This window comes from Chanodichthys erythropterus, chromosome 3 (assembly GCF_024489055.1).
Source record: "Chanodichthys erythropterus isolate Z2021 chromosome 3, ASM2448905v1, whole genome shotgun sequence".
Taxonomy (NCBI): Eukaryota; Metazoa; Chordata; class Actinopteri; order Cypriniformes; family Xenocyprididae; genus Chanodichthys; species Chanodichthys erythropterus.
In genome coordinates, this window is record NC_090223.1 from 52,850,949 (window position 1) to 52,875,551 (window position 24,603).

General features: G+C 38.1%; 1 protein-coding gene across 1 annotated transcript; it reads left to right on the top strand.

Annotated features, from left to right (window-relative positions):
- Positions 1 to 2,835: 2,835 nt before the first annotated feature.
- Positions 2,836 to 15,410, top strand: unm_sa1261 (un-named sa1261). The gene is made up of 4 exons (XM_067377151.1): positions 2,836 to 2,989; positions 8,944 to 9,167; positions 13,386 to 13,588; positions 14,252 to 15,410. The coding sequence occupies exons 2-4, from the start codon at positions 8,996 to 8,998 to the stop codon at positions 15,104 to 15,106; spliced, it is 1,230 nt and encodes a 409-aa protein (XP_067233252.1). The 5' UTR covers positions 2,836 to 2,989; positions 8,944 to 8,995; the 3' UTR covers positions 15,107 to 15,410.
- Positions 15,411 to 24,603: the final 9,193 nt, after the last annotated feature.

A 24,603-nucleotide genomic window follows, 5' to 3' on the forward strand; every position in this document is an offset into this window, starting at 1 on the left:
GTTTTCAATGGTGAAAGACATGAAATACAATTCACAATATACATGCTACATAACAACAGGAAATTATGCATATAGTTATAAATTACTAACCCTAACCCTATAGTAAGTACATGTTAATTAATATTGCGCAAAACTTATTTGTGTAATTACACTATAACAAGGACACCTTAAAAAACGTTTAACTGAAAACAAACTAACTGGCCATTTCTTTATTATTTAAGTTACTCAATATTAACTTCTTGTTTATTGAACTGCTGGATAAAAGAAGTATTCCCTGTGATCTTGTGTCTATAATCAAATCACATCCCTGCTGATATTCAGTACAACCGAACTTTTGTGTGATATTGCTTAAATATATGAGTACTGTGTTTAAAATCTAAAGCATTCATGCTTCACAACAAGGGTTTGCTCTGAGTCCTGCATAATCTATTTAGTCAAGCATGCATGCCTCTGCATGGACTATATTGAGGCTCAACATAAGCTGCCTATGCATGTTGATAATGTGCACACACAAACACTCATCTGAGCTATTCAACACTCACACATACGGCTGATCACAGAACATAATTAAATGTTCTCAGATATATCAATCTCCATCCAGCACAAAGCAACAATAACTTAGCTAACTCGCATTCGATTTCTGATGTTGAAGCCTTTTCTCTGCCTCTGGTGTCCTCATGTTTTCTTCCTAGTGCTAGATCACTTTACTTGGTTTAATATCAGTTCACAGCAGAGTATGAAGGAGCTGAGTGAGTGGACGGCGCATTAGCGATTAATCAGAGTAATTTGGCATGACTTAAGCTGCTTTACATCCATCACATAAACAGAACAGCAGGCCTTCATAGGAACACAAGCAGATATACAGGCGTACGTACAGTATTCTGTTATTAATATATTCACACATAGGGCCTACATTAAGTATATTACAACAGGCTACAAGTTGCATATTACATATTTATCTTTATTTATTATGTGTATAGTTCTGATCTGCTATAAAATAATTATTATTCTTATATTACATATATCAAACCAACAATCCCCACTTTTAATAAATTACACACAGACAATTAAATTGTACCAAAATTAAACTGGTTCCAATCTTTACAGGGATTTAAAAAAAAAAAAAATCTAAATTATTGTAACATTTTACCTGGCTGGGGGAAATTAGGCTTACTTTTTGACAGAAAATTTGAAAAGTCAATAAAGACAAACTAAAGATATCTAATTATAACCAACAAATTAATATATGTCCCCCTTTAATTCATCGACATATAGGCTAGTTTAAAAGTGCCCTAGAACCCTTTTTCACAAGATGTAATATAAGTCTAAGGTGTCCCCTGAATGTGTCTGAGAAGTTTCAGCTCAAAATACCCCGTAGATTTTTATTATTACATTTTTTAACTGGCTATTTTGGGGCATAATTAAAAATGCGCTGTTTAAGCGCGTGTCCCCTTTAAATTCTCGTGCTCCCCGCCCCCAAGCTTGCGACTCTATAATACATTGCATAAACAAAGTTAATATAATATAATTAAACAATAACTAAATAACTAATATAACCCTCAAAATGGATCTTTACAAAGTTTTCGTCATATAGCATATCAGATCATGTAAGTATAGTATTTATTTGAATGTTTACATTTGATTCTGAATGAGTTTGAGGCTGTGCTCCATGGCTAAAGCTAACGTTACACACTGTTGGAGAGATTTATAAAGAATGAAGTTGTGTTTATGAATTATACAGACTGCAAGTGTTTAAAAATCAAATTAGCAACGGCTCTTGTCTCCGTGAATACAGTAAGAAACGATGGTAACTTTAACCACATTTAACAGTACATTAGCAACATGCTAACGAAACATTTAGAAAGACAATTTACAAATATCAGTAAAAATATCATGATATCATGGATCATGTCAGTTATTATTGCTCCATCTGCCATTTTTCGCTGTTGTCCTTGCTTGCTTACCTGCATAAAGTCTGTTGATTCAGCTGTGCACAGATCCAGATGTTAATACTGGCTTGTCTAATCCTTGAACATTTGCAAAATTTGGGGTTGTACATATTAATGCTCCCGACTGTTGCGTAACAGTCGGTGTTATGTTGATATTCGCCTGTTCCTCAGAGGTCTTTTAAACAAATGAGATTTATATAAGAAGGAGGAAACAATGGAGTTTGAGACCCACTTTATGTCATTTACATGTACTGAACACTAATTATTTAACTATGCCGAGGTAAATTCAATTTTCAATTCTAGGGCACCTTTAAATGGTAGTAAAGAGTTTCCACATCTGATTTTTTAAAATAATTTTATATAGGCTACATTGCATTCTCAAAGTTTCCAGCATAAGAAGTAGGCAGGAAATATTTTATTTCTGTAAAATATAAGCTATTTCCCTGACTTTCCATGATTTTTCCACTATGCCTGGAAATCATCCTGTTTTAAAACCATATTTCCAGGTTTTTCACGACTGCGGGAACTGATTATCTCAAAGACTTTATCTGTGCGGCTGCAGCTCCCCGTGTCCTACCTCTTCTCAGAATCTCTAAGCAGTACCTCACGCGAAAAGAAATCTGTACGGAGACAGAATGCACCGACTCCAGCGATCCATCGCTTTCTTCTCTGATTGGTCGGTTAGTGAGACGTGCTTGAGCAGCGCTGCCTCGGTTTGTTCTCTGATCGGTTGTTTTTGCGATGGCCTTGCGCAGCGCTCTCTCAGTCTGTTCTCTGATTGGTCGATATTGCGGTGGGCTGGGACAGAGCTGTCATTACCGACATCCACCACCAACGGAGAGACAATAGGGCAACAGCAGTCGCTCTGTCGGACGCATCAGCGAAATGTGCACAAGAATCAATAATATTACATCAAGGCTTTAAAAAAATAACAGAGAGGACAGCTGAAAGACACATACATTGCTCCTGATGTTCTAATAATTAACTTTGACCACAACGGAATGACTGCGGGGGTTTGCGCATCATTTGTTCCTTGAAAGGTAGGAAACATTGTATTTAACATTAATATAATTAATACGATATGTATAGTGATGCTCAGTGTCATTCTTAGTTGACATTGTCATTTGCCAGTAAGAACTGCTATAGGCTACTGTTTAGTTAATGCAGATGCCTTACTTCTATATTACTTTATATGCATTATATGTATTATAATAACACATTATTGGTGTTGTGTAGTACATGCAAACAGCCAGATGCATCCATTTGTTGTTTTCTTGTTACTGACATAAAGGTCTCAATGCAGCTGAGCCCATCACTATGTAATCTGCATAGAAAGCAATCCACTGAAGAACAATAGGCTGCCAAAACACATCTTGAGCTGCTGTCAGACGGGTATAACCTCAGTGAAGTGAAGGCATGTCATTGAAGCAGACTGTCATTAATAGATGTCAGTTACGTGCTAAATAGAAACGGTTATTCATTTATTTATTGTTTGCATGGATAGCCATGCATGAACAGCCACTTGCACACTCACACAAACCCAAAGGGGTAAAGTGTATGAAACTGAATGTCCTGTTTGTAACAGGTATTGTTCGGACAGGATTTTGCTGGCCAGATGACAACAAATTTAGAGTAATATAGGGTTAAAACATGACAGACACAATTTTTTATTTGAGATTTGACATTGATATTTTTACTATTGACTATTTGCGTATTTGTTCACATATATATATAAAACAAAAATGCAAATACTGAGTAAATATTCTGTAAAAATTTCAATAAAGAGTTTTTCGGCAGATGCGATAAGCTGAAAATGCCCAAAATACTGGCCAATACATGAGACTGTCACTAGATATGAGCATTCAGACACACACAGCTGTGTCCTTTGTCTAGATGAGCTCCATTATTTGTATTCCAAGATCTGATATCCAAGATTTTGTTAAAGAGTCTAGTCTTAATGTTTAAACTGACTGGCACATTCTTTCATTCTATGATGTTTGCAAAGAAACAGTGCTGTTGCTTGAAACTGCTGGCATTTAATGGAACATGAAATGTATTAAAATGTAATTACAACATTTTAATCAAGAAACCTTGTTCAGGCATCCTGCAGTGTTTGAAATATGTATATTTATCATACGAACTGCTACAGAAATGACCTTTCATGCACACAGAAAATACCATTTTCAGCCCTGTTTACTAAATGAAACCGTATATTGAAACAAAAATATAATGATATTTATTTAATCTTAAAATTTGATTTTATCCTCCGGGAATTGAACGGATAATTTAAAGTGGCTGTTAAAGCCGAATAGAGGCAGGTGGCTGGAGGGTGGGGGGTGAAAAAGTGAGAGGCCATTTGTGTGTCAGCTAAAAGGAAGATTATCAAGACAAATGTTAAACCGTGCACAATAACACAAGGAACATGCATTAAAAAAGTCAATAAATATGGTCATTTTGATTGCATGTTGACTCGTGCTCACTGTGAAAGCAGCAGAGAGAAGTGTAGGACCAAGCCTCGAGCCCTAAGTGTCTCTGCTGATCTTTCTCCAAGCGTGAACATGAAATGTTCAGAGCACCGTGAGCATTGTGTGTGTGTGTGTGTGTGTGTGTGTGTGTGTGTGTGTGTGTGTGTGTGTGTGTGTGTGTGTGTGTGTGTGTGAGTGAACAGAACCAGCAAACAGACCAGCACTAACAGGGCTTATGGGGCTTTCTCTAAAACTCAGTTCCCCTTTTATCTCCAACCCTAATTAAACATACCTGATCCAGCTAATCAACTTTACTTTTTTGGGTTAATTTCTTTGCACTGACTCTGTGAAGTGGTATTAACTTCGAACATTGACTTGACAAATTTAGTCATTTGAACTTATAAAGTTTAGTTGAAATATCTTCATGAAAGTAAGGTGAACTTACTTTAGGTTTTCAGTACCAAAATGTTTATTTAACCTAAATAATTTTCTTTATTCAACCAAATAAATTATTTTTAAGGTTTTATTATTATTATTAATTAAGAATTAACAGAGGTTTAGATGTTTATGTTTCCCTCCAGGAACTACGGGGCTATTTACACGACACCATTTTCAGCTAAAAACCGAAAACGTTTTATGCGTTTTGGCTTTTCGTTTACACAACAATGGCACTTTGGGGACATGAAATTGTAAACTTCTGAAAATGGGTTTCAAAGTGCATGTTTTTGAAAACGATACTGTTATTGTGTAGTGTTTTTTTTTTTTTTAAAGTCATAAGGTGACATCGCCATCTACTGGCCTGGCAGCATAATACAGTGTTTTTAGTCTTTTTTTTGCAGATCTATTTGAATGTTGTTGTCTGTACACGAAAATACAATGGAAAACATTTTCTGCTTTTAGTACATCGTTGTCGTATAAACATACCGTAAGTTTGAGTCAACTGCAGTTGGCTGTGCAATTGCAAAGCGTTGGACTAGAAGCCAAACAACAAAATGGTTGATAAGATATCGGAGGTGCACAATGCAACCTGCAAAATGCAGTAGGAAGTTCGAAGCAACCAATTTAAAAGGATTATTCATTCAAAAGTTTAAATTTTGTTATTTACTCACCCTCATGCAGATCCAAACCTGTAGGACTTTCTTTCTTCTGTTGGACACAAAAAGGTTTTGGAAAAATCAATAGTTGCTCAATGGCATCCAGTGAATATGGTGTGTATATTGAGGATTCTCTGGATATTCCAGATATTCATTTCCTCTGCGGACCCGCTACGTGCTTGGCATTGTGATTAATGGTGGAGGGATTTGTGCTGCAAAACCATTCGACAGGCTTATATATCTAGCCTCCATACACTGATTACTCCATAACTCCAATGGCAATTTCAATCTTGTTTTGAACCTTGTCTAGTTCTGTTTTCAGTGCAAGAGAAATCTTCTTCATTACAAAGACTGATGGCAATAGGTTTTCTGAAAGTACACAAGGTCCTAACACCATTTTCAGTTGCCACTGATGGTTTATCTGTCTGCTATTGGATTACCATGGGAACAGAGTAAATAAAATGCACAGTCTTACAAGCTGATAAACAGACTCAGTCCGCTGAGCATTTTCTGTCAACATCTGTACAGGTTTCTCATGTTCTACTGTAAATTGGTGAGAAAGGCACTGCACAAATACAAACACCAGGAGTACCCGCACTAGGGAGCAAACTATTACTTTTAGTGTGCACTTGTGGTGAATCTAGCATATTTTTAAAAACGGTACTTGCAGATAATACAGTTTTAATAAATGGCCATTTGAGTGCCCAAGTCAAAAATATTTCACCCCCAAGGCTGTAGATATGGCTCCGGTCCCTCCTTTAGTATAAGTCCATAGGATTTTTTCAGCCATTTTATGTCTGCCAAGGCAAAATCTCAAGACAGAACTCTTTGAAAACTAGCAGCAACAAGCTACATGATCAGAGCCTTCATTCATGTCCGAGTAATGCACTGAAGTTTAATAATTATTTTAAGGGGTTGCTTGACTCCTTAATCCTAAATATCAGCAATAGTAATAGAGATAAACCTTCTTTATTTTAACACAATTGCCAATGGCTACAGGTTGTAGTTGTACAGCTTACTACTTCTATGCACACTGTACAGAAATAGTGCTCACCTCTATAGGAATTACATAAATATTTACAGTCAGAGTGGCCGTAAGAGCACATACAGCATTGATTAAGCTATTTGTAATGATGATTACCTTTAAATTGCTAAGCACAGGATTTTGGCAGCTGCTTCATCTCTTTCAGTATTGCTTTTTCTGTAGAAGCTGGAGGAGGAGAGCCAGAGAAATAAACAGTGAGCACAAGATAAGGAACAGGTCAACAAAGCACCAGGCTCAGCACATTGGCAAGCTGTGCTACAACATGGCACATTTACTCAAGAGATGAGAAACTGTGTGGGCTGATGTCTCTGTCCACTGGAAAGACTTGCTTTGAAAAGGACATCCAGTCACTGCTCATTATACTGTTATTGAACACATTTATCTACACATTTATCTATCTATCTATCATCTGTATCTAGTTGTGTGTTTGTGTATATGTGAGTTGAGGCTCTTGGGAGTAGTGTCATGAGTGTTTGTCTGAGCTGCTGTCACTGAAGGTTTCTGTAACAGGTGTGCAACTCCCAGAACATTTTGGCTGCATAGCAACACCTTAGCAACCAGTCTAGCAGCCCTATAGAAACTCTCTAGTAAACTAAACTTGTAAGCATTTTTGGACACTCCTGTTACTTGCATCATCTTGGATTTTTTTCCTTTCATGCTTTCCCTTTGGAGAATGGCTCATACAGCACGTGTCAACCAAACATACTTAAAATTCAGCTATGATGTGGTTTTTACTTTCTTTTGTAAGTCAATGGTGCATGAACAGAACTGAATGTGGCACTCTGTTCACATTCTGCTGTGTGAATGTTGCCTATCAGATCAAGACTTTCTTATTACCTGACACAGTCCCCCTTTCATCTTATTTGCGAGTCTTCAATCCGTGAGATGGGAATTAGAACTAGATTTGTGCATGGGGTTTAAAGTGTTTGATGAGTAGCCAAAAATAAAAGAAATAAATAAAAACTTCCCCCACAGCTCCATATACCCCCCCCCCCCTCTCTCTCTCTCTCTCTCACACACACTTTCACATTTCTACAGATGGTGTCAGTGAACAGGAAGTGCTGTCATCTCGTCTCATTCAACACATTCTTCTCTATTAATGAGCACTGGCAGGACCAATGTGCCATCAGGACTGCAAATTCATTCAGAAATCTCATCAGACAGTCTGTTATATTAATGGAAATTCCATTGAGCATTATGAAATCTAATTTCTCATGACATTCTAATTTTGTGTTTCACAGCATTCATAATGCCTTTATATTGTTTTCCCACATAAAACAACAGATGTTTAGAGAAAAAAAAAAATCGCAGGCAATACTACATTTTGCAAGTATGTGTGGCCAATTCTTGGCCATTTTAAGATTACCGCAAGATGAATGTGCCCATGTGGTGGATTAACAGAAGCGATCATAATGCACATTTTCGGTTTTTTATTAATGTTATGGTGAATTTAGAGTAAACACTGTATAAAATATTTTTTTATGTAATTTTAACATTTTTGCTTCCATCTTTGATAGTGTGCATTTACTAAATTAAATTGCTTTTAATTTTTTTGTTGGTCCTTGTTACATGTTAAATGTACATACTATAGAAATAACAATAAATTATGCAATCAAATTTTTATAAACAACCAAACCTTAACCCTACAGTAAGTACACGTTGTCAGTACTTAACTCTATAATTACACTGGAACAAGGACACCTTGAAATAAAGTTTATTAAATATAATTTCTATTATTAAATTATATTACACATATGAGCATCATATTTGCCATTGGTCAAACTTTTGCATACAAAAGTAGTAGCATACAATAGCTTCAGTATGATTGGATATGTTCACAATCACAAATGGTGTTGGTAATGACATACATTGCACTTACTTTATGAATGATGTTCTTTTCTTATAGTTCTCATTTGTTTAACCGGTATAGTGCATGTTAGCTGAAACAATATGAAATGGTATTATGCAACTGGCCAGTTTGTCCTCTAACACCTTTCGGAGAGGGTTTCGTGGTGCGGAAGTAAATAGCCCTATGGGACTATGTGATTTTAGCATTACAAAGGGGATCGGTCTGGTTCTGTACGCTCTGATCTTTTGTTCTACACGGTTCCTCTCATGCGTTCTCAATTGAAATACAGCCTGTGATGTTGTGCACATCAAAGGGCCTCCATAGAACAGAAAGAAGATCAGTGAACTGTACGATGCATGAGGTTATATAAGGCATTGTTTGCATTGCCTAACAATCCCAACAATCTCTGTAACTTTGATGTTGCTGATAAAGTGTGTGTCCAATGCAATCATGTTCAGCTGCCCTAGGTGTGGAAATAGTTATTTTATGGTATTTTATCATGTATATCTCCTCTCTTTTTTTTTCCTTCTCCTACCTTTAGATTTCTAAATCATCCCGTTGTCGTGGTAACTGGCCGCTCTGTCTCTGGAATAATGAGCTCCTCACCCCACATGTCCCGTTCCTCTGTTGACATCCTGGAAGAGCTGCAGCTCATCACTGCTGAGAACCTGGAGAAGCTGGACTTTAATAAATACTATGAGGTCATCAGGGAGCTTGGCAAGGGCACCTATGGCAAGGTGGACCTGGTCATCCACAAGATCAGAGGTAGGTTGAAGGGGATGGAGAGCATGGATGCTATAGACCAGGGCTTGGGAACTCTGACCCTCGAGATCCACTTTCCTGCAGAGTTTAGCTCCAACGCTGATCAATCCCACCTGAACAAGCTAATCAAGGTCTTCAGGATTACTAGAAAGCTACACTGGCTTTTCAACAACATGCCAGCCGTTCAGACGAAACATCTTCCTAAAACACTTTCAGTAGACCAGAACTCCATGATAAAGGTTTTTAAAATTACTTCTTATCTAGTACCTGTAAACAGTGCATGCCATTTTAAAGACTGCAAGTAATGAAAGTTTATGAAGGCATATAATGACTAGCTCCGTAAAAAGCAGTCCATACAACTCATATGCTACTGAGTCTTCTGCAGATTTAGAAGATGATTTAGAGAAAAAGACTTAATTTGCTCTCCGTTTAATATTAACTGATGTCGAGGACAAACAATTGAGATATGAAAGGGATCTCATTTTTGGTTTTTCTTTCCTATGGGAAATTTTCCCATTCAAACTGACAAAGAATGTTTGTACACAAAAATGAAACCCACCTACTCTTACAAACACACACAGGCACACATTTCTCTCCGTCCTGTGAAATCATGCATTATTTATCAGTCATCTGTCATATTTTCAAGATGCTGTTGATCAAACGGTTACTGCGGCTCACAGCTATTACATACACTTTCACACAAGAGCTTTTGGAGTGGACACCTGTCCATCTGACATGGATGTTTAGTTCGTTTGACTAGTGCATGAAATGAGTGAATAGATGGTCTGGCATACAGTTCATATGAACTCCAGTATGGTTCAGCAGACAAATGCAAGTATCGTTCTTTATGTAGCATCATGGTTTTTTTTTTTTTCTACAGTTGTAAACAGCTGCCACTAGTACTTATGTGGCACACACCGCTAACAAAAATGAAAAGTCTTTCAATTACAGTATGTCCACTTGCTGTTCTTTGTAAGAAATGTAGCTAGTGAAGCTAGTCAACCGACATGTTTTTTTTGGAGTTGCTTAATGACCAAGGAAGTCTTGCTGGTTAAGCTAATCAGGAAGCCTTGTTGGAACATCAGCAACCAAATCGTAGAGAACCAATGACCAAAACATATGGTATGATGGTGACCATCACAAAGGCATAGCTTAAAAAATAAGCACCTCCTCCCAGCTACAGATTCAGGCTCTTTCAGGATGTCTACATGTTCTGATCAAGACATCATGTTTACCTTTCCTTTTTTTAGAAGGATATTACTGCTCTCCAGCCTATAATGTGCCCCCTGGTTTGGCTTGTGCATCCTCCAGGTTTCAAAGCGATGCAAAACACACCATCTGTTAGCATCCAAAACCCCCATCAGTCTCACCTCATTTATTATTCACATGCAGTACGGGCCATACTTAGAGGATGGATGATGCAGTGCATTGTGGGGGGAGTTCCAGGAATCCATAATCCCACTGGTCTCAGCAGAACTCGTCCCGTGTGCTGTCATAACATTTACAACTCAGGAAATCTGCTGTTAAAAAAAATTCCTGACAGATATTGCATCTATAACATGGAAAGTTCTTCAGGGGATGTGTGTTTACCAGCCGGAATATCACTAAATGAGTGAACTAAATTTGTATTTGCCATTTTCTATTTGTAGTTCGCTTTAACCACTCCTCTGATCTTGACAGTTTCATGATTTGTTTTGGTAATTCTCAGACTGTAAGTAAATGTTTTGTATTCCAAAAATATTCTCATAACAAAATCCCTGGTGTTAAATGAACACTGCTCTGTGTTTATATGGGAACCACCAGCAGAGTGTTAAAAGTAACACTGAAGCGATAATTATGTAATTAATTGAGTGATGATTGAACATTATTGAAGACACCTGATGATAACAAGCAGAATCACTAAAGAAAAGAGAAAGGCAAGAATAATTTAAAGTTGTTTAGTCACCGTTATGGTGGTCAGTGTTTCCTTTAGTTGAGCAGTTTGTCTCTGATTTTTTTTAATGAAAGTTTTCTCTGGCTGCTGTAACTGTGTTTGTTATGGGCAAGAAAAGCCAGAGAAAATGTGATAAGATGATGGCTACTTAATGATCATAATTTCTGGTTTTATAAGTGATGTCTAATGAATATCACCTCATTGATGGTACTAGCACTACACACCTTTATGTTAAACAGTGGTGCAATAATCTGAAGAATGTTAAAAACAGTTCTTTGTTTTAAATGTATAGTTTTCCCTTCCATTAAAATGGATTAAAATATTGCTGAAAGTAAGTAAAGGCTGAAAGCCCTTAGGTTTATATATAGTAAATATGTCGACAAAGAGAAGAGAATTGAAATCTTTATTTGCACAGATAATATAAGGTTGAGATTGCATTTTCTGTGAAGTACTGTAGGTAGTTGGGTAGTTATTGGAACTTAGTTATAGGAACTAGCCACCAGGGTGGTTCTCAAGGAACTAAATGTTCCCCTTAGGGCAAATTTCCTGTTTTTTCCTGGTAATTCCTATTTTGTTGATTAGAGCCTACTCTGAAGTAGGAGCTAATTTATTTCCTCCAAAAGAACTAGAACTAAATTTGTTCACAGTTCCTATGGTGCGAACACACTAAACACTGCGTAGCCTACTTACACTAATAGTTATAGGAACTATGAACAGGTTGCTCCAGTGTGAAAGCCTCTATTGTCTGTCATCTGCCTGAGCAGGTGCATCTGTCATCTGCTTATAATGAAAGTCCTTTGTGAAGGCCTTTATCTTGTATACACAGGAAGCTTCTGCTGTCTGTTGTGTTATGTAATAACAAAGTTGGGGGCGGGGGTTCCTCTTGCCATTTGACCTTCCTTTTAAGTGCTTAGCAGCTGCTAGCCCTCTGCAGTGTTATGCAAAGGACTTCAATAGTGAATCTCAAGCAAAATCTTTTTGTTCAAGATGTTGACTATGTGACTGACAATCGTAGTTTGTCCCATTTAGTGGTGAGTAAATCTGAAATATGCCTCAAAAATTGAATGGCAGAAAACAATACTCATTCAAAATATAGCACGACAGTTTCTGTAAACACTGGAGAAATTGGTGGAAATGTGTAGATTTTGTAATCAGAACTACACAATCTAAAAATAATAATTACGGATCATTTCATTGACAGGAAACAAAGTGGAATACACAGTTCTGCATGTGGATATCTAACAGTGTTTTCAGATCTGTAGATTGTTTGGTGTGTTCCAAAATGGGGATTAAATTTGTAGCAATTTTTACTTGGTTTAGTTTGCTTTCACAAGGCAATATTTCTAAATGGACCCAAGTTTGTTAATACAAGTCATTTGTGAGTAAACTTTCCCCTCATTGGTCAGAAAACACCTGATTCTGCTCATAGCGGTCATCTGTCAGGATTAAATCAGATGATTAAAGCCCATCTCTTAGAGACACTCGCTAAACACCTTGTAAATTTTGGTATTTTCATGTGTCTCGGAGAGTTGTTCTAAAATATGTTTGTCTGACCAGACATGGGGCCAGTTTGGAGCTTCAAACCACCTAGTTAGTTTATCCATTAGGTTGGATTGCTTTCTCACTACAAGCGAACCGCTCCGGAGATCATTTTCAAGCGTCCAAGACCACCTCGTTCAGGCAATCTTTGACCGATTGTTTTGTGGTGGATCCTAGTGAGACTGCTTTTTTCATATATGCCTAAATGAACCAAACTAAGGGAAAAAACAGGTCAGGTTCCGAAAACAAACCCTTCAATTTTATCAGGTCTGAGGCTGAAACCACCCTTCTCATTCTACTAGTGGAAGTCATTTAATGCATTCATGCAATGAAAAAGTTTTTACTGCAAGGTAAAATTTACTGGTGCCCCTACATAATACAATGTTTACTGCAGTTGAACAATGCAATTAATCAAACTTGCGTAGCTGGACGTGCTTGCATTCTTACTTACATGGCTTCATGAGCAAAAAAAGTTAGAGCAGAATTAATCAACAGAAAATATATTCATGTTAGTGTTTTTTGCTTCAGGTATTCTTTTCAAATCCTTTCAAACTTTCTTTAGAATTTATAGTCAAAGAAAGCTGTTCCCTTGGTAAATTATTTCCCATATTAATACATGACCTTGACATTGTCTCGGCGTGACATTTCAAAAGAGCACATTCAAATTTTGCAAGTAGGCCATTAGCTTTGTGTCAGCAGTGAAATAAAGCTAAGCAATGTTAACCTCTACCTCTCTTCCTTCCCTCCAGGCACGAAAATGGCTCTGAAATTCTTGCGGAAGAAAACCACTAAGCTGAAGAGTTTCCTTCGCGAGTACAGCATCTCTCTTTACCTGTCACCTTGTCCTTTCATCATCAACATGTTTGGCATCGCCTTCGAAACTGATGAATACTACATCTTCGCTCAAGAGTATGCGCTGGCAGGCGATCTCTTTGACATCATTCCTCCGCAGGTGAGATAACCAGAACTTCTTTGCCTCTCTTGAATCTCTACTAATAGACACATTCCTATTGCATGCTAAATGAATTGTCCTAAATGGAAGCATTAAAATGATTTTGGTTCTGTGAAGATATTTTTCATTTCTTAATGTATATTATGCTAAATTGAAAACTATATTCTCCATGTAAAGGCTCCAAGTAATGATCCTCCAAGTAAATACTTAAAAAGTAGCAGCACACCCCTCTCCTTCCATTGTCTGACAATATAAACAGAGAAATATGTAATTGAGAACCAATTTTATAGGGGGTTAGGCTGTATTAAGTAGGAGACACAGAGAGTAGGAGAGAAGTAAACAAATGTAAAGGACTGACACTAGAAAGAATGCAAATGCGATGGAATGATGTCGTCACTAATATGTAAATGAGTGTATCTAGTGACATTTAGCTACTTTTTGAACAGTATTCTGGTACTTACCATTGAACGCATTTGGCAACAGTGCCTTTGTTGGCTGTTAAATGAGGACTTTGTGTTCCCTGCAAACTTGTTGCTGCATTACAAAAAGTCTTCAGCACTATGCTCCAGATTTGCCAGTCTGTGAGAATTATGATAATATCCATTATGTAACCACATGGTGTTTCTCCATAGCGTCTAATTCCGTATTCTCTCCTGGGCGTAGGTTGGACTGCCGGAGAACGTTGCCAAGCGGTGTGTGCACCAGGTGGCGATTGCACTAGATTACCTGCACTGCAAGAAGCTGGTGCATCGTGACATAAAGCCGGAGAATGTCCTCATCTTTGACAAGGATTGCCGGAAGGTGAAACTGTCAGACTTTGGCATGACACGGCGTGCCGGCTCTCCAGTGAAGCGAGTGAGCGGAACTATCCCGTACACGGCACCAGAACTGTGCGACCCCGGCCGGCAGGAGGGTCTGTGCGTGGACTACAGCACTGATGTGTGGGCCTTTGGTGTGCTTCTGTTCTGCATGCTCACCGGGAATTTCCCCTGGGAAAAAGCACTGCCGTCCGACGCCTTCTACGAGGAGTTTGTGCGCTGGCAGCAGCGGCGGAGGCGGACCAGCGCAGTGCCTTCGCAGTGGCGGCGTTTCACTGACGAGGCGCTCCGCATGTTCCGCTGTCTACTGTCCATCGAGCAGGACCGCCGATGCTCCGTCAAAGAGGTCTTTAGCTACTTCAATCACTGCTGGATGCTCGACACGGAGAACGGCAATACGACCCATGCCTCAGGTGGTAACTGCAATGGTGGCTCAATGATGAATGCCCATCAGGCTGAGCTTAGCTCTTCTTCCTCAGAAGAAGATGAGTTGGTGGACCGTTTGAAGCAACAGAGCTTGTCGCCTGTGTGTGGGGTAGCTAAAGGAGGCATCGTCATGGAGCCGGTGGCGGCGCACTACTCCTCTACCTCCACCAACAGCCCTGCTTCCTCTAATGGTGGCTATGAGCGCGTTTCTCGTGACAACAACGGCAACAATGGTCGCATCCTGGTCACGACACCAATTGAAATATGTGTATAGAGAGCTCACTGGCATTAACCTACCTTGCACACATACTTGGGATCACTAGATGACAATAAGGACTCAAGTCCTCGTAAAGCATCATAGGAAAAGTTGGTAGCTGACGCACAAGTGCTCCAAGAGCATCCCAAGTCGAGTTGACAGCGTGAAACTGTTCCTGATGACGAGTATCTCTGAGGGAATGTGTAAGACAATCGCCAAAGCCTGCCGATTGTGTATCAACCATGTTTTCCACGTATAATTAGACCAAAATGAAGTTGGAAACTTTAGAAGAATAGGGAAAAAAAAACCTCTTCTATGAAAATATGAAGCAATATGTTGATTTTTTGGCAAAAAAAAAAAATTGAAATGCGTGAGTTTTTTTAAAAACTTTGATTTAGAACATGAAAAAAAACGCAAAAACATTTCACGTGGAGATTTAACGTGGTTTTAGAAGCACAGTAGGAGCTGTGTTGGTATTGTTTCGTGCTTGTGTATCCCTGTGGTCAGTGGATATAACTTTGGAAGCTTATTGATTACTTTATAAGTGTGTTGTATTATTAATTTAGGTCTTGACCTTTTTGTTATTTATTTAATACTGTAGCATTACAGTGTTTAATTATAATTTGCAGAGAAACTGCACTGTCAGTTCTCAGTTTTTGCTCACTATGAAACCAAAACTGGCAAGAAAAAGTCATTTAATTGCAGAAGACTGTTAGGGAGGTTTGAAAGTTAGGTGCAAGAACTCTCTTTAGAGTAACGCATAGATGCAATCCATATAATTCCTCTCTATCTAGGCATGCAGCACTTGGCCCTGCGTCACCAAAATAGTTGTACAAATCTTGCATTCAGAGACAGGGCTGTGTGTGCTCCACTAAACAAGAGCGATTTAGACATGACGGCTCCCAGAAGCACAGTTCAAAAACCATTCAGCCCTTGTGTGTTGAAATATAGTTCATACAACGTAAGAACAGTACAATACAACATTATAAACATTTCCTCTTTTTTGCGTTCTCTCTGAGCATCACGGATGGAGCCTTGATAGCACACGTATTTCACTGAAACGTCTTTTTGATTTCCTCTAGATGTCAGTTTAAGATCCCTTGCAGTGTCGTGGAGAAGTTCCCATCGGACGTTAGAACGTTTTACATTATTATATATGAATTTGCTCTTTTCAAGATGTTTATCAGGTGTTTGTACTCGAAACGCAATGCTCTAAAAGAATGTTATGCTTTCCAGATGATGTTGTCTTTCATAGATGTCTTGTTGACATACGTGTGCTTACCGAGTGAAGGATTTCTCAGGTATACCATTCACTGTGTAATATTGAAAAGTCAACATGAAGTCAAAATTTACCCTATTTACTTTCTTAATATACATTTTCGGTCTTACTGTGCACAGATCAGTGCACATTATTCAAATCAAAGATTTCCACCTCTAAAAAGGTTTAATTTTTTGATTACATCACAAATCCCTCTTACTTTCAAATCCTCCCCTCCAACCACCTGACTTCATTCTGGAATGTAACAGCCAATCAGAGTAATTCAATTGACTCCCTACATTTTTTTTTCTCATTAAAGGATTAGTTCACCTTCAAATGAACATTTCCTGATAGGTCAAAATTACATTTTCATTGCACGTTCTACACGATCCCAGACGAGGAATAAGGGTCTTATCTAGAGAAACCATCGCTAATTTTCAAAAAAAAAAAAAATAAAATGTTTTAACCATAAATGCTCATCTTGAACTAGCTCTCTTCTTCTCTATTTGAATTCCGGCAGTGTAGACACTGCTAAGTGTATTACTGCCCTCCACAGGTTAAAGTTTGAGGGCAGTAATACACGCAAGAAAATGAGTGATGGTTTCTCTAGATAAGACCCTTATTTCTCGTCTGGGATCGCTGTAAACTGTAATTTTGACCTTCAACAGTTTGGGCTCCATTGAAATCCACTATAAGGAGAAAAATCCTGGAATGTTTTCATCAAAAACCTTAATTTCTTTTCGACTGAAGAAAGAAAGACATGAACATCTTGGATGACATGAGGGTGAGTAAATTATCAGGACAATTTTAATTTGAAAGTGAACTAATCCTTTAAGTATCCTGTTTTTTGTCATTGTCATTTTACAGTTATTAGTAAAATTATTGTGTAAAATGGGTCAAACACCACTTCATGTTGTCTTTAACATCCAGTTTGTTACTCAGTTGAGGTGTAGGAAGGATGTGTTAAATAAAGATGTCATATTTATGTTTCATAACGAATGGGATAGGGATGTCTAAAATATCTGCTGCTTTGTGCCAGGGAATGAAGGTCCAGTTGAATTTCTGTATAAAATCTTTTTATTTGGGCCATTAATTGCATATTAAAAATGTCACTAGCTGCTAAACCTGGTATAATTTGAAGTTAGATGTATTAAAATGCCAATAAAGTGGAATGTACTACCCTGTTCCACACAAGTCTTGCGCAATTTAAAAATTCTTCTTTTCTTTTTTTATATTTATACATTTTATTATGAGATTTGTTCGATTTCGTAGTCTTGTTCAAAGAAAGGTAGCAAAAGAAGGTCATGTGTTGTTTTCTTGTGTTGTTAAAATGAAAAAAAAAGTGTCGACAATGTTTGAAAGGGCATTTTGCATGGATATAACAAAACAGAGAAGTTGGTATCTGTGCTACTTTTAGAATTGTGACAAATATTGTGTAGTAATACTTTCAAATAGCACAAGTTTGCATAACTTGATAAAAGTTTCAGTGGTCAAAAAGGACAATGTGCAAATAATAATGTTTTTGTATACTTCCTGTGCAGAACATGGACTGAAGGCCAACAGTGATGGGGCAGTACATAACATATTGATTTGCTCTCATAGACAATAACTCATGAAGAAGCTCAGTGTGACTCTGAAAGACATTTTAACCTTTCCCCTGTAACCCTGTATATGAAGAATACAAGACAATTATGAAAATCTTTTGCTGAAAGGACAAAAGCAAAAACAGAAATTTTCAAGTGTTGTGTTTTCCAGAAATATTTGCATGAATCAACATTGCTCTGGAAAAACATTGTAGAAATAAACACTAAAAGTACTGAATGTCATGGCTTTTGTGTCTTTTCTAAAAAAAAAAATAAATAGTTTTCACACTAACCATTCTTTGCTCCTTCAAGATTCTGGTTTTGATTTTTAAAATGCTTCAATGCAACATAAACATGTCCCACCATATTGATATGACTGCTGATCTTCCTGTTCCTAAAAACTGAGGGTATTTCACTCCCTTTACCTTTCAAAGTACCTTGAGTATAATGATTAAGCATGGAAGTAGTCCCTCTTACAGGTGTCACAATCAATCCATCCGGATGCTCTCCATTGCAGTGAAATCGACCACCATTAGGCTACTGAAACATGTCTATAGAAGAAACAGATTCTTTTTTAGTTTATTTTAAAACATATTCATTCAAGCAAGATTTGAACTCATGACCAATGCAACTGTTGGTATCTGTAGACCAATGAGTGTACTTGCCTGAAAATTTCAAAGACATGACAAATTAAGTAGAATAAATGGCAGTTACATGCTGTCATGTTTATTTTGCTTAGTTTGGTCCTTTATATTTAGATTCTTTGCTTGTGTTTGCATGGTTACTGACATGGTTATTGATTTCCCACACCTGGGGCTCCTACCATGATGGTAGTTGAACAAATTCAGAGTTACAGGATTAGTTTAGAGTTGACAAAACCACATCAATTCAATCAGGCTTTGTTGGTACCTTAACACTGATCATCAACTTTCTCTGTCAACTCAGGCTTTGATTGTGAGCTTATGGAGCATGTGCACATGAAAGTGTGACATCATAGTGAACAGCCAATCACATGTCTTGAAACATAGAGAAACTGTAATTCACCTCTAGTCATTGTTAAAGCTTTGTCTATCATATGGAGCAAAATCTAAAGAATTAGAGGTCCAATTTCAAAATGATTTTTACAAGATGAATTTTGAGTATTTTTGTTTTCAAACGATACCTAATTTATGATGATTACTAAAATGATGTTTTATTAACGTAGTTCAGCTACACAATCATTACGTCATCTCAACCAGCTGTCAACAATCTGTAATCAACATATCTACCCAATTGGCATGAGTTCAGGCCTATAAATAATCACAGTCAAACTCACCTAAGGATCCTCGACTGTTTCCAGAATCCCTCCACCACCCCATCTCCTCACATTCTCTGGGTTACTTCATAATACCTGAAAGGGGGTATTCTTCGTTCGGGCTGATTACCGAGCTCGGAGCCCTCTCCCCGGACAGCATGCCAAATACATTTACCAAATAATTTATCTGACTTATTTGTAAGTGTGAACTCATGACATATGTGATAGGGACTAAATGGCTATAACATATTCAGTCAAGCATGAACTCATGACCAATGGGTTGTAAACTTATCAGAAAATTTCAAAGACATGACAAATGACACAGGATAAAAGGCAGTAACGGAGCAAAATCTAAAGAATTAGAGTTGAGAACTCTGGGGACTGGGGATAAATGTATGTGTAACCCAGGTCCTACTTGCCCACTCTGCATGGGCCTCGAACCTGGGTCTGCGGCGTGGGAGTCAGACACTCTAACAAGGAGGCTAAAGGCTGCAACCTCTAACGTCAGTCGCTCTTGAGATCAGAGAAGTGAGGTTTACTTGCACAGCAACTACTAGCTGGCCTCTGTTGCACTCATTCCCCTACACCTCACTCCCATCCGGGTCACGGCACCAATGTAATCCCTCACCCAGGTCCTACTTGCCACGCTCTGCGCAGGCCTCAAACCTGGATCTCTGGCATGGGAGTTGGACACTCTAACAAGGAGGCTAAATGCTGCAACCTGTAGCGTCAGTCGCTCTTGAGATCAGAGGAGAGAGGTTTACTTGCACAGCAACTACTAGACGGCCTCCGTTGCATATGGATGCAGAAAGGAGGGACATGGGGAAGTGGCAGCAATTGAGAAGAAAAAGAGAGGGGAAGAGCAAAATCTAAACTATAAAACATTGATTTCCAGCTCTAAATTCTGATTGTATGAGCTGTGCTTTGGGCAAGGGTGAAGGACTGACTGTTTAGCATGGTTAGATTGGGACTTTATTCCATTCAGTTTCAGACAAAAACCCTCTTTCTGCAATGATGCAATTAAAACGTAGCAGTGTATTCAGACTAAATGCATTTGTTTTTAAGCAAGTGTCCATGAGTAAAGATGGCAGCATCAAGGTAGGGCAAGGTTTGGGGGGGGTGGGGGGTGGGGGGGGGTGTATTTTGGGGGGGCATCTCATTGAGATGAATGGGAATGAAAAATTTACCTGTGGCGACATTTCTGCAAAATTATATAACATTGCCTTTTGAACATTTCGAGTGAGTTTCAAAGTGAAATGTCCATTGAGTGCCACTAAAAGTGTGTTCAGTTTTATCCGAAACAGATGAGCGTGAATCCAACAGTTTTTATTACATTGATTGTTGTACGTATCGCAACAGTTCTGAATTGAAACGTCCAGGAAGTGGTGGTAAAAAAGGGTAATCCATTTGAAAATACCATACCACCTACACTAAACCCTAAACAAACCCAATAGTGCTAACAAGCAAATGTGACATGAAAACAGAATTGCTGAAGCAAACATGCTATTTTAGCTTGTTTCTACAAGTTTTTGAGCTCTTTTATAATGACTCATGTTTCATGGGACCCATACCTATTCGATCCACATCACAAGTGCAATGCTGTACCGGGTGAGCTACGGAACAAGTTTACTACATCAGAAAAGCCACACATAAATGGAGCTGGTGATCTGAGGTCAAAATGTAGCACTGTGCAAGGAACAATAATCTGCACCTCTAATCATACTTTTGCATGAATAGGACTAAAAGTGCTTGCTGTTTTACGGCCTCTACTGTTCATTTCAACTGGAAGCTGCAGCAAATGTATGTATTGGTATGGTTTTTGCATTTTGCAAAAATGTAGGTAGAGGGAACTCCATCCATCCATCATCCAAACCGCTTTATCCTTATTAGGATCATGGTGGGACTGGAGTCTATCCCAGCATTTTGGGCCACAGGCAGGGAAACACCCTGAATGGATGTCCATTTTACACCTACGGACAATTTCTCCAATTCACCTATGCTGCATGAGTTTGGATTGTGGGGGAAACTGGAGCACTTGGAGGAAACCCACGCAGACACAATGGAGAATATGCAAACTCCACACGGAAAGGCCTCCTGGCTAAGCCAAGACTCAGAGCAGGGACCTTCTTGCTGCGAGGCAACAGTGCTACTCGCTGAGCCAACGTCCCACCGTGTAGAATCAGAGAGCTAGTTTGAAGACTAGGGCAAGTGCTGGCCAGTTCCCTTACACAAAGTGAGCTGACAGAAGTGAGCTGACTCATTATGGGATGCTAATGAGAATCAAAGAGGCGATGTGAGAAAGAGCCCTAGAGGACTGTGGAAATGTGTGTTGCTTTGCACTTGGTAGCTTATTTTAACATTTTCCCTTTCCACTAAAAACAAACACGAAAGGGAATAAAACTTTTATGAGGATATCATGTTTGCTGTGATTTGTCAAAGATTTGCTGAAAATGCTTCCAGACTAAAGCACCAGCTCTAGTACCATCTGCAAGGCTCAGACTGCAAGACAGAAGCAGGAAAACAAAGCAACAGCTATGGTGTACATTTTGTTCCCATGATAAGTGCTGGGTAAAGAGAGAATTTATCAAACTCCCACCTTATCACCATCCGTCCTCGTTCACACCTCAGAGCCAAACACGGTCTAGCGAGACGATACCACAAAAATCACAACCTTGTGGTGCTTTTTTGGACATCAAGAGAGGTGACTCAGTGGTTGTTCTTGCACAAGGAGGATTTATATGGATATGAATAGGAGATCGTGTAGACTGTCAACCCTTCCAGCAGTGGGAGGTAGTAAAATACAGCCTGGTACAGGCAGTCAGAACAGAAAGAACAGCTTGATCTATATTCGTTCGATTGGATTTTTAATGCTTTAAGCTCAAAACGGAAATCGGAACGCAATCCCAACGTCAGCCTCGTTTAAAGCTTACAAATGCTGAAGTCCAATGCAGTTTGCTGGTGGCAAGAGCTATTCATCAGACAGTGATGTAAACTATTTGTGTGCAGTAGCATATGGGTTTTAAGTGATTCACACTAAACACATGGTGAAACATGCTGATCGGTGTGATCATCTGAGCTCAACCCAAAAACCTTTTCCTACACATTTTGGATCATCATCAGTACTATTATTATAAAATTAGTACAAACAAAAATAGAGAGAATATCAAAGCGATTTGGGAGTGTGCTCTTTTGACCAGAAAACACTATTTAACTGTACAGCAACATGCTAACAACCACTACTAATCCTAACAAAGATCTCATTGCTTTTGATATCTTGTTCTAGCTAATCAAAAGAGTTTTTCATATTGTTATTTGCTAAGCTATGCTGTTAGCTTGCTAACTTAAGACTTATTGACAACAAAACTAAAAGGAAATTTTTAAGTTGACTCTTTTCAGCTTCTGTAATATGTGATGTAATATTTAAAATGCAGTAAGTGGCATATTTGGAATAAATTAAGAATTATTTTTCTAATATTTCTAATCAAGCATATTCACTCAACTCAGAGAAAATCAGAATCTAGTTTTTGTTTGTCGTTTCCTTGGAAACACGAAAATACCTTCCCTTGTGAAAAAGAAGTGCACTTAACTGTACTGAATGTGCACTTCAAATCTTAAAAGTATATTTTAAACTGTACTTGCAGATAATATTAATGAAATAAAAAGGTATATAAAGAGAGTAGACTTACATGTACATGTTTCTTAACACACTTAAATGATTAATTCACTTTAAAATGAAAATTACCCCATGATTTATTCACCCTCAAGCCATTCTATGTGTATATGACTTTATTCTTTCAGATGAACACAATGTGAGTTATATTAATAATCACCCTGATGCTACTATAGCTTTATAATGGCAGTGAACAGAAACCACCTCTTTGAAACTCAAGAAAGTGCCTCCATTCATCAGACTCCACACGGCTCCGTGGCGTTAATAAAGTCCTTCTGAAGAATTGCAATGCATTTGTGTAAGAAAAAAATATCCATATTTAACAAGTTATTTATTAAAATATCTATCTTTCGCCAGACTGCCTTCCAAATTCAACTTACAAAGAAAGTGTAAAACTCTTGCAGTTCTAAACTCTTACGCTACATCCTATGCCTTCCCTATTCAACTTACAGAAAAAGAGCGTCAGTTACGCTTTCTTCCGAAGTTGAATATGGAAGGCGATCTGGTGGAAGCTAAATATTTTACTTCATAACTTGTTAAATATGGATATAAACAAATGCGTCACTCCGCTTCAGAAGGCTTTTATTAACCCCCAGTACTGTGTGGAGTTGATCGTTGATCCCACTCACAGACATTATAAAGCTCGGATGCATCAGGATATTCATTAAAATATCTCAGATTATGTCATATAAACACCTGGGATGTCTTGAGTGTGAATATAGCTTGGGGAAATTGTCATGGGGAAATTTTCAAGGGGCAAGTGAACTGATCCTTTAAGTATATTCTTTTAAAGTGCATTATTTCTGTAATAAGTACTTGTTTAAAAGTATGCTAAAGCCTTCTTTTTCCACATGGGTTACCTCATGACAAGATGAAGATGATACAGAGGTATATTTCAGGAGAAACTAATTGCTAGACTTTGCTCCTGTACATCTCTAATTGATAATGTTGGGAAAATATCCTTATAGCCACTGTGAGAGAGTGAGATGAAAAATGTGGTTGGTCTGGAAAACCTTTGGGCAGTGCTGCAGATTACGATAAAGAAAAAAAAAATACTGTTGGATTTCTGGGTGCTGAGATAATGTTAACACCCAGAGCGAATGGAAGCAGAGAGAGAAAGAGAGAAAGAGAGAGTCAGCCATTAGCTGCAGGCATCAGCCATAAAGCAACTTTATGCAGGCGTGACAGATCCTGCATCTCATCTCTCTCTCTCTCTCATCTTCTCGCAGTTAATCTTTGAGATAAGCAGGACAGATTAGTCAACACGCTGGCAGATAGTACCAATGCTGTGCTTGAAAAGTAAGGTCATCATAACCTTTCTCCTCTATTATTAACCTGACATTTCAAGAGTTAAGAAATGACTGTTACTGATGTTGGATGCTTTTTGAGTCATTCACCTACTTGTGAATGCCTGGCAATGAAGAAAGATTCTTTTGCCATAAAACTTTATGGCACAACAGGGGCTGACTGACCAAGCTAGCAGAAAGATTGAAATATTTTGAAATGTACTATGATAGTCATCCAAAACCTGCCGTCAACTGACTTCAAGCTTACTGAACTTGTATTACTTTTTGTATTACTATTTCATTACATTAACTTTTAACTATTTTACATTTTATTACTGAAATATTTACATTTGACACTATTTTAAATGTAAAATTCTCAACTTTTTCACTCTGTACATGCTACCCTTGGGAGATATTATTAGGA